Source organism: Calidris pugnax, unplaced genomic scaffold (assembly GCF_001431845.1).
Source record: "Calidris pugnax isolate Ruff unplaced genomic scaffold, ASM143184v1 scaffold39, whole genome shotgun sequence".
In the NCBI taxonomy this organism is placed as follows: Eukaryota; Metazoa; Chordata; class Aves; order Charadriiformes; family Scolopacidae; genus Calidris; species Calidris pugnax.
The window spans coordinates 5,409,034-5,419,812 of NW_015090828.1; the positions used below are offsets into that span (position 1 = coordinate 5,409,034).

At 41.4% G+C, this 10,779-nt stretch overlaps 1 protein-coding gene across 2 annotated transcripts; it reads left to right on the forward strand.

Annotated features, from left to right (window-relative positions):
* Nucleotides 1–601: 601 nt before the first annotated feature.
* CDK1 (cyclin-dependent kinase 1) lies at nt 602–8,679 on the forward strand. Of its 2 annotated transcripts, none has more exons than XM_014940330.1 (8): nt 602–731; nt 1,596–1,646; nt 3,086–3,242; nt 4,307–4,430; nt 4,812–4,982; nt 5,540–5,703; nt 5,834–5,975; nt 8,333–8,679. In XM_014940330.1, exons 2-8 carry the CDS (start codon nt 1,610–1,612, stop codon nt 8,444–8,446), a joined length of 909 nt encoding a protein of 302 aa, XP_014795816.1. In that variant the 5' UTR covers nt 602–731; nt 1,596–1,609; the 3' UTR covers nt 8,447–8,679. The 2 variants fall into 2 exon arrangements, with proteins under 2 accessions (XP_014795816.1, XP_014795817.1); XM_014940331.1 differs by having other exon boundaries at nt 608–649.
* Nucleotides 8,680–10,779: the final 2,100 nt, after the last annotated feature.

Sequence of the window (10,779 nt, forward strand, 5' to 3'; positions counted from 1 at the left end):
CGGTTTCTGGAGAATTAAATTACCCAATGACCTTTCATTAATGCGTGTACTTTAAAACCGGCTTCAAAAAGTCACAGCAGTGCTGTGCTTCACAGGTCAGCACCCTTCCAGCCAGAAATCGTGAAATTTATGCTTTGTCCGGACGCAGCACCTAAATCTAAACGATTTGCCTGATTAGAAGGAGCGGCTGCAGCCAGGAGCCTAGCTCGATCCGGGTACGATTATATTCCCCACACCATCCGAACAGCCTAATGTGACGTTTGAGCAGCGACCAGTTTGCCCATTAGCGCCGTCCCAGCGCGACCCATTGCGCCAGTGCCCTCGGACGGCAGCATTGGGACAAAAAGTCCCGCCCGCGCTCCGAGCCCTCCCGCACCGCTCGCCAACCGAAGGGACGCCCCGCACATCCTTCAGCTCCCCGCGCCCGGCCGCGCCGCTTTTCACCGCGGAAGCAAAAAGCCGCCTTTCGGTCTCCCTTTGGCGCCGTTGGAAAGGCGGGCGCTGATTGGCCCCTTTGAATCATCTCGGCGCGGCGCCATTGGCGGAGCGGGGCCGGCGGCCGGTTCGAATGCGCTGCGCCCGCCCCCCTCGGGCAGGCTGAGGGAGGTCCTCGCGGCGGGTAGCGGGCTCGGCGGCGGCGGCTCCTCGGGTGAGGGCGAGCGGAGGCCGGCGGGGAATCCTCAGGCCGGACCGGCGAAGGGGTCGGCTGAGCCGCTTCTCGGCGGCCGTTGGTGCGTGCGGCCGCGTAACGGTTGCGGGGGAGGCGGGGGGAGGTAGGGTCGGTGCTCAGCGGCCTGCCGGCGGGCCCTCCTCACCGGGCAGGGGCCCGAGCCCTCCGGGGCGAGTTCCCCCCTCACCGGGGGCCTTCTCGAGGTGCCGCGGCCTGTGACAGTGGGGCGGGAGCTGGGCCCAGGGGGAAGCGCGGCCGCGGTTAGAAGGCTGGGGGTGAGTTCTCGCCGCCCGCCCTTCCCCGCTCGCTGAGTGGCGGCCCCCAGCGCGGAGGCCGCCTCCTCCTCCGGAGCCGGAGGGAGCCGCGGCCTCGCTCGTTATCTCGTAGCGCGTCTGAGCCCGGTGTTAGCGAGCTCCATGAAGGAGGCCAAGGGCAGCAGGGAAGGTGTCAAGTGCCGGTCCCACCGTGGGGGGTGGGGGGGGGCACCTTCCGGGACCTTGTGCCCGCCAAGGGCTCCTAGCCCCGAAGACTGCGCTGTGTGCTCACCGAGTGATATGAGGCGGGTGTCCCCTTGCGTTCTTAACATCAACCCTTGTGATTTAAGGTGGTAGGGGTCCTGCGAGTGACTAACTACATAAAACTAAAGAGTAGGGTGTATTTTTTCACTTGCTGGGAACAGCTTCCTTCACAAAAAGCATCCTTCTCCTTTGGGTTGGTGCCTAATCATACTTGAGGATGTAGTTCTAGTTGGAACCCTGAATAAAACACTGCATTTTTCTTAAGGAGAACTGTAATTGTTCCATATCACATCCTAATTACATAAGACAAAACTTCCTTCTAAAGACCTGGCATAATTTCAGTGATTTGGCTGCATTCAGGACAGCAACTGTTCACCCTCATGGTTTTCTTTTCCTGTTTGTTTCAGGGACAGCAATAGCAATGGATGATTACACTAAAATAGAGAAGATTGGGGAAGGTAAGTATAGAGAGAGAGAACCATGAGTCTTGTGATGCTCTATGGTTTGACTTACCAAGTGTCACAGAAGCTCTGTGCACTCTGGCTATTAGAGGAACTACTGAGATGCAATTAACTAGCAAAATAAGCCTTTGGTTAACTGTGGTAATTATCCCTAGATGTAAAAGCTTTCAGACTGCCCTTCTTTTGAAGGTGGCATGATCTATTTGAAACAACTGATTGGTGTTGAAAAGCGTCTGCCTTCATATTGATAGGTAATAGTGTCATTCTCTTCCAAGAGGAGAATAAAATATAATCTGAGGCCTGAAACCAGCTTTTCAATTTAGGAAGCTCCTCCATTCCTTTGTATATGAACTGGTGTACCAGTTGCTCCTGAAGTTGCACTGCATGGTATACCTAATTTGATGGGAGCTGCTGGTAGGGGGTAGTGGATTGTTCTCCTCTGATTATATCTAGTCACTATCCTTGTTAAGAGGAAGAGCAGACTGTAAATGTCTTAAGAAGTGAATTTTAATGATTAATTTACTATGAGGCGCTAAGAAGATTGCTTCAATGTGGATGTTAGTCACAACCCCTTTTTCACTGGAAATCCAACCGATGTTAAACGTAGAAGTCAGTGTGTTTTAGCCTTATGTACACTTGAAAATTTGCAGTATGTTACTCTGAGAAGGTGCTCTCTAAGGTAATTGCAAAAATGTATGGGCTTGGATCTTACAACAAAGCTTTGTAACTTAAACCTTGTGCATTAATCTTTCTTCCTGAAAGAAATTAGTTTGTTTGAACTCAATCTGAGGGATTAATGCTTCAAGAAGCGTGAAAAGAGAATACTTAAGCTGTCTTGATTTGTTGAGGGTTCTACTTCTGTGAACACTGATAATTAAAATAGATTATTGATTTGAGATTTACTACTGGTTACAATTTTAGCTTCTGCTGAGACCCACAGCACTACCCTCTTTCCTGCACTGAGGATTGTGCTGGAGATATTTCTATAGATCTGACCAATAGATGGGTAGGTCCCTGATTGCGGAGGGAGCACTACTTTTTTCACAGCTAAACCTTTAACATTTTAATATGAGGTATCAATAGCAAAATCATAACCCCTTCAGGATGAAAAGATACAGTGATCTTGTCTGAAAGCTGGTATGAAATGCTAGTAGGTTTTTTTTTTACAACTATATCTTCCAAATATTCATGTTTCACACTTAAGCTACTAAGTACCCAGTCCTAACAAATGATGGGTGACATGCTTTAAACAAACAAAACTATTACATGGTTAAACTGCCAAAACTAAGTAGTAGATCATGATCAAGCATAAACACTTAAACAAAAGATACCTGATTGGAAGGACCCCTGCCTATGTTAGCAATTCTTATTTCCCATGACTTCTCTGTACCTGAAGCTGGTATTTCCTATATGCGTTTCACTGTCTTTTTGTTCAGGTACCTATGGTGTTGTGTATAAAGGTCGGCACAAAACCACAGGCCAAGTGGTTGCAATGAAGAAAATACGTCTAGAAAGTGAGGAGGAAGGTGTTCCGTGTACTGCTATCCGGGAAATTTCTTTATTAAAAGAGCTGCATCATCCCAATATAGTCTGGTATGCATAAACTGGTATTTAGCTAAATTCTTTGAAGGGCACTAGGTCCCTTCAAATAAGAAATTATTTTTCCACCATTCTAGTGAGGTGAGAGCTGCTCAGCTTAATACAGTGTCTGCTTTGCAGCAAATAGCTATAATTCCAAATCCTGTGTTTATGCTAGTTTTCTACTTAAGACTTCCTCGTGCTGCCTCTAGGGATCAACAAATTTTTGTTGATTTTGCAATGTATGTGGTTATTGTCAGAATGGAGACAGCGTACCTCATGAAAACTGGTTTAAGATGTTACTTTACTCAGTCTTTGAACTTTATTTGCTGCCTTGGATTAGATCACTTGACCTTAGTGCTCTTATGTGAGCCTCTGTCACCAATCATGTCCTTCTTGTTTTGTAGCAGAGGTTTGTGTTGTGATGCTGTCATAGCTGGCACAATTGAGCTAGGAGTAAAACTTCCATCAGTGACTACCTGACATCTAGAATGACCATAGCTATTGTCTTCCCCACAAAATATTTATTACTTTTTCATGCAGCAAAACACTTTTTCTAATATTCCCTAAAACTGGCCAAGTTCCAGCCCTGTAGTGTCTCAATGTATGGATACTTGGGTTTAGGAACCTTTATAATCTATTAATGATTATTAATCTGTGCAAATCCTGCTGTGTCTACTATGTTCCTATTATAATATTCCCTTAAACCCTCCTAGTAATTCAAGCCAGTTTCAAATGGAAGCTAGGCACCAACAGCTACAGTTGTTGGGTGTTTTTTTTAAAAAAGCAACAATATTTTTTTCCTCAGACTTCCTGTGTCTGATACTAGGCATGAGGGAACATAACTTTAAGAGGAAGCATATAAGGTGTTTATCTCAATCTGACATTATTTCAGATATACTTGATTTTCCAGATGACAGTGTAGCTCACTAAATCTGTTAATCTCTGAAGACTGAAAGCTTTTTAAGGCTTTCATAACAGGAAGCTGGAAATGTCAGCGTGTATCCCTGCTGAGAGGGGAAATGTAACTGTGAGGCCATGTGTTTTGCAATTGAGTTAATTGTATATTCAATTTTTAGTCTTCAGGATGTTCTTATGCAGGACTCAAGACTGTACCTTGTCTTTGAATTCCTTTCCATGGATCTCAAGAAATACTTGGATAGTATTCCACCTGGCCAGTATTTGGAACGTTCACGTGTTAAGGTAATGACATCAATTTCTTAATACAAGAGAAATTAAAGAAGATGACCTCCAAAGCTACAAGCAGCTCTTATTTTCTGTATAATTAACTCCTCAAGGAGAAATCAGAGGTTAAAAAAGCAGCTGTGGATAATAAGATGAATGGGAGTTTTGCTTTCAAATGCCACTTCAAATTCTTTTAATTACTGAAATTAAACTGCTTTAAACTAAGTTTAAGTAAAGAATTAATTTTTGTGGCTTTGATATTAGCTCAATATCTGCAATGCTTTGGATCTCCACCTCCTGCTACTATGGGGAGAGCTAATATAAGGGAATGCTTTATGTTGCACTTTACTAAAGGTTACTCTTTTTTTTTTTTTCTCTCTTACTTCATCCTTTCTGCAGAGTTACTTGTATCAAATCTTGCAAGGTATTGTCTTCTGCCATTCAAGAAGAGTTCTGCACAGAGACTTAAAACCTCAGAATCTCTTAATAGATGACAAGGGAGTGATTAAACTTGCAGACTTTGGATTGGCTCGAGCCTTTGGAATTCCAGTGCGGGTGTACACTCATGAAGTGAGTTGGAACATCCTCTTGGTGATTTGAACAACGCTTACTAGGTTCCTGGTAATAACTGAATAGGAAATGACCAAAAAAGAATCGAGGAGCTTTTGAAGTCATAAACTAACAGTATCAAATAGTTGTATTTTGGTTTTGTTTTACTGAATGGCATTCTGTCTCCCAGAATGTAGTTTCACTCTAAGGTTCCAAAGCACCTTATGAATCTCACTATCACCTTGACAATGAATCAGATGGGCCAGAACTTGTTGCTCACTGTCTCATAAGCGTGTGTTTGCTTCACAAAGTACTGGAGTTTTAGTGACTTAGTACTAAAGGCTTCCTGCTCTTTGGGAAGTAGTGTAGGCAACTGCTTTGCCTGTGGTAGAAACTACTTCAAGGAGTTTGATAAGCTTATCTGTAAATGATGTTAGAAACTAGTATTTTCTCTAAAACTTTGAACGCTCGTTCTTATTTTAATGAAAGCTGTGAATTAATAATGAGCCACTGTGCTTGCAGTCTAATAATTAGAGGATCCAGTTCTATAAACTTATAAAAAATTCCTTGTTCAATAGGTAGTGACACTGTGGTACAGGTCTCCAGAGGTGCTGCTAGGATCTGCTCGTTACTCTACTCCTGTAGACATATGGAGCATAGGTACCATATTTGCTGAGCTGGCAACTAAAAAGCCACTTTTCCATGGGGACTCGGAGATTGACCAGCTCTTCAGAATCTTCAGGTATGTGAGGATAAACCTCTCCTTGCTCCTTGAGCAGCACTGCACAAGGATGCTGTGCACTTAGTAAAATCACAGTAGTGCACACACACCTCAGACTAAACTGCTCAATATTTCACTTGTGCTTGCACAGAGCTTTAGGTACCCCCAACAATGAGGTATGGCCTGAAGTGGAATCCCTGCAAGACTATAAAAACACATTCCCAAAATGGAAACCTAGCAGCCTGGGAACACATGTCAAAAACTTAGATGAAGATGGACTCGATCTGCTGTCTGTAAGTAGTCCTCCAACTGCTGAGTAAGAAACTGAACAGGTTATTTCAAATAATCTAGAATACACAGGGCTATACTAATTGCTCTTGGCTAGAATGAGGATATGGAGATCTTCAAACTATCAGCAGTGGTATGGGCTGTGATTGCTGTAGAACTGACACCTTGTGTGACATTAATTCACTTCTTTCATAAATAATAGATGACTAGACTACTTCTCATTATGCAATTATGCTTCAGCTTTTTTTATACTAATAAGCCAGGTATAACTTGAAAGTGAGGACAAGCTTTTACAAACAAGTGTAAGTGAAGGCTCCTGCTGACAAACTGTAGCTGTCACCTTCCTGGTGCCAGCACTAATTATGATGTGGCTGTATGACTGCTGATCCAGTTGGAAGTGTTTTTCTTTTATGGTAGCATGTAAATTAATCTTGGTGAGCCTATCTTCATTAAGCTTTCATGGTGATCTTAACTGAATGCACAACGATGGAAACAGCTGAGTTTATTGATTAGCTGTGAAAGTAGGGCCTTAGTTTAAGTCAGTCTGTACTGAATGCCTTTACATTTAAAGGTTTTTTTTGGCTGTGGTGGATCAAATTTTTAATATGTATATTTTGTGCCTAGTGTGAGACTACTGTAGTTCTGTGGGCATGCAGTTGAACTATCACACTAAGCTTTTATTTTACAAGGTCTTCATGAGGCTTTTCCATTTAGTGCTCTTCCAGCTCATGTGTTGTCACTGTGGACTAATTTAGATCACATCTTAAGTGTGATCTTAGATGCACCTAAGTATACAGATGTACCTTGGTGACTTATCCTACAGCTGCATTTATAGAGTGCAGACTTCCCTATGGGGGTGTTGGGTGGGTGCTCTTTCTCTCTTAAGATAATTTTCACTTCAGAACTCTCTTGGTAGAAGGGGAACCTTGTGCAGTGGCTACCTGTATATCTGGCTCATGCTTTTAAGCAGTCACAAAGTAGTTTACCTATATTGATATGGCTATGTCAAAATACTCTGAAGCAGTCTTGCCCAAGAAGCTCAAATGACCACAATTTTTCTTTGTGAAAACAGAGCCACAACCTGAACAACACTTGTTAAACATAGTTGTTTTGAATAGCTCTTTGAACCTTGTAGCAGTGTTCTACAGAGATAACTGATTTCAGCTGGGAATAATTCCTGTGTCCACTGACAACACCATTATTAAATCAGTGTGAAGTAAAATTGTTTCTGTTTGTATTTACAAACTAAAATCAATTGAATAGGTAAGTGAATGGTGTTGATTGTCATGTAACTGGCCTGCTAAGTACTCACTTGAGTTTAGTTGTGGCTTCCTTGTGTAAACCAATGTTTTGGGCTGCTGCTAATAAAGGCAAAAAAATTCTTAGTTCCTCAAATGGTGTTAACACACTACTAATCTCAAAGCATATTAAATGCTGTAAAATCTTGTAGAGTTTGCCTTGAATTAATAAACTTTGAAATTTTAGCTTCCTATTAACATACAGTGACAGTGATGTGGCTGAATTCTTAGGCATCTGGAATCTATTTATGTTTCCTATGGCACTCTTAAGCCTGAAGTATTCATGTAACTTTAAAGGCAACAAACCCAAATATTTCATTCTAGAGCACAAGCTCTGATTTGTCAATGAAAATGTTAATTCCTCCTTCTACAGACTATTGCAGATGAAAGTAGTATGTGAAAATAGCTATCTTTGAAAAGGGGTTACATATTTTTGTGTTAAGACAAATTGCTTGAAGGAGGTTCTAAACTTAAGACCATCATTAGCTAAATGACCTCCATGGCCAGCATTTCAAAGCACTTAATGGCTGTCATCAAAAGCTTTGGTCTATTGGACACTAAGTTTCAGGAAAAATTATGTTCCAGATGCTCAGAAGAAATAGTCACTTAATCTATCAACTGAACTGCTGTAGTCTCAATGTTACAGCATCCTGTTTCCAGAGAAATTTACTTTGTCATTGTAAGCATTTGGGGCTTTAACTGCCCAAATCTTATCAATTTCCCTTAGGTGAGAAGCTGAGACTAATAATCAATACCTGGTGAGGCCTGGTTCTGGATTTAGTTGGGTGCATACAGTACCCCGACACATGCCCAGGCTTGGTTATTGAATGGGAAAATAAATGTTTCTTTGCTTTCCAACTTTCTGGGATGTGATGCATTACTACTGACCTACCACCAAGTTGTAGGTGGAAGTGACCTCTCCTTCTATGAGAAATTGTGGAATACAGGGGAAAAAACCTTAGCTTTACGGTTACTTGATTATTACTGTGGTTAAATATCTACCTATTTAATGTGATTTTAGTTCCCATTTCATGAGTAGTAAATGTGTTTCCTTTTTCTTCCAGAAAATGTTAATTTATGATCCTGCAAAAAGAATTTCTGGCAAAATGGCCTTGAACCATCCATATTTTGATGACTTGGACAAATCCACTCTTCCTGCTAATCTGATTAAGAAATAATAGATCTTTGGACTAAATCAGCCAGAGTGAAATAATTGTGATTACTTTTACTGTTAAGTCTGTCTGTAACTTGTATGTCTGTCTTTCTGCTCTAAAACTGTGACTGTTTAGTTTGTTTTGGTTTAAGTGTTATCTAAATGTAAATATTAACATATTAGTGCTGAGTTTAAATGCAATGCAAATATTGCTGCCATTAATGCAGTGAACTTTCTATAAATAAAGCTTTAAACCTAGTGGAGGACTGAAATTATTTCCAGACTCTGGGTGCTCTACAAAAGGACTCTGTTTTCTTTGGAATGTGCTGGGAAGGTACCACTTGTCTAAAAAAAAAAAAAAACACCAGCCAGTAACCTGAACTACTAAATTGCTGTTCTTGATATGGTAGGAAGATACGATAGGAATTTCCTCTGAAGCTTGAGTTGTTTCAGTATAATGTCAGTTTAAAATTTTACTTGAGCATGGTGATCAATGTGCCAGAGGATGTGTAAATGAGATATTTTGAATTGAAGAATTGCAGCTTAGTACTGAAGCTAAATAGATGGCCAAACTCATTTTAGGGTTTGAGGTTTTTGAAGGTATTTGCAAATCAGCATTTGGAAAAGTCCTTGCTCTATATGCTTTTTTGTTATCTTGAAGGCCCAAGAATTTACCTAGATACCGTCATGTTAACTTGTGAATTGGCATAGTTCCAGCTCTTGGACCAGTCAAGGTACGGTATTTTAAATTTTACATGGACTCTTTCTATACCAATGTGTGGCTGCTTAATAGGGCCCTTCCAGCTGTTAATAAGAATCAGAGGAGAACTGTATTAATATTAAATGTAAAGCCTCCCAGATCATGCTTGAATTTGAAAGCTAGCCTGTCTTCATATAGGAATAGTCAAGGAAATGGTGACTTAACATGACTTCTAGGAATTGCAATCATAGACTGAGATGCTACGTGTCTACAGGCTCTCCCATGATTAAAGCAGAAGCTTTAGTATTAGACCTAGTTTTGGTTAACAAGTAACATTTTTAGATGTAAATGGCAGTAAGGGTGTTAGCATTGTTCTCTGCAGGGTAGGTTTTAATCTCCAGAAGTATCTGGATACTGTCAGTTTAATGCAATTATTTAGTAGAGGAGAGCCAAGGAGGAGAGATTTCTTTGAAATTGCTTACACAGAAAGTTAGTTCTTAATTGTAAGCAGAGGGGAATAAGATTGCATACTGCCACTGATGTTAATAGAAAGGAGTCAACAAGAGCAATGTCAAGACAAATTAAACTAGGGACCTAATTTATCTGGTTTTGACTGTAGTAACTCGACATGAGCTTTACAGGCCAGGGGATGCTATTGCTGGTGCTGGGCACATCAGGGGAAAAAAAAAAAGAAACAAAATACCAAAACCAAACAGAACCCTAAAACCAACAGCAACAAGGGGGACCCGCTAGTGACTGCTTTGAAAATCAGAATATAATCTGTTTAAGCAGATACTAGGGACCTTAACATTTACTTTTTCCTCTTTGTAGTAGACAGGCTTTTACTTAAGTTCTTTGTGCAGAGAAGACTTCAGCTAGGCAAACTCAGGGCTTTATCAGTATTGCAAGCAAAAAAAAAAAAAATATCCTGTTTTTGTCACTTAATACTGGTCTGTCTCTGTTTCATGTGATAGTGAACCCTTTACCCTATCTTAACTATAGGATTTCAATACTAAACTTCCAAAAGAAAGCTTCATTTTAACCAGTAATTCACTACAAGTCTGGGATCTTTGTTGTTTACCCAGGCACTGTTATGACTGGTGTAACACAGCTACCACTGTAGCTCTGAATGAACTATTCTAGTACTCCTGGCAAATAGGGTGGAGAAGGGAACATAACACGGTCTGTCAGTGTCTGAGGTCAGATAAGGTGGTGAGTATCAGACCCAAAGACAACTCACTTTGTTAAAGTTATGATGCACATCACTGACAATAAGGAAAAACACATCCTCTACACTGCCCTGCTGTCCAGGCCTAGTATGTGGAAGGTTTGTGATGCTCAAGTTCGGGACATCTGAAACTCCATTTTATACCAGTGAAAACTTGAGGGTGCCTTTCACTGCAGATAATAATGGGGAGCCCTGTTTATTGGTAGTGCTTTAGCTGTGTGCTGTGAGAAGTGCATCACTGGGGTACTGCGTTCCTGTTGTCCTTCAGTCCAGGACATTGTAGTGCTTGGCAGGGCTTCACTGGTCTGTAATTTTTATTGGGATGTTTAGACAATTGAATTGTACCAAACTAAGGGTTCCAGAGCAGCAGATGGAGAATGATTAGCTGAAAACAGAAAGTGGTGTACCTTCTCTGAAGTGACCAGTAGTC

Bases quoted from the DNA above. Each gene is read 5' to 3' on its own strand.
- CDK1 (XM_014940330.1), top strand. From the start codon at position 1,610: ATGGATGATTACACTAAAATAGAGAAGATTGGGGAAG. The intron at 4,983-5,539 runs GTGAGTTGGAAC...CTTGTTCAATAG, and splicing joins TGCGGGTGTACACTCATGAA to GTAGTGACACTGTGGTACAG. The intron at 5,704-5,833 runs GTATGTGAGGAT...GTGCTTGCACAG, and splicing joins CAGCTCTTCAGAATCTTCAG to AGCTTTAGGTACCCCCAACA.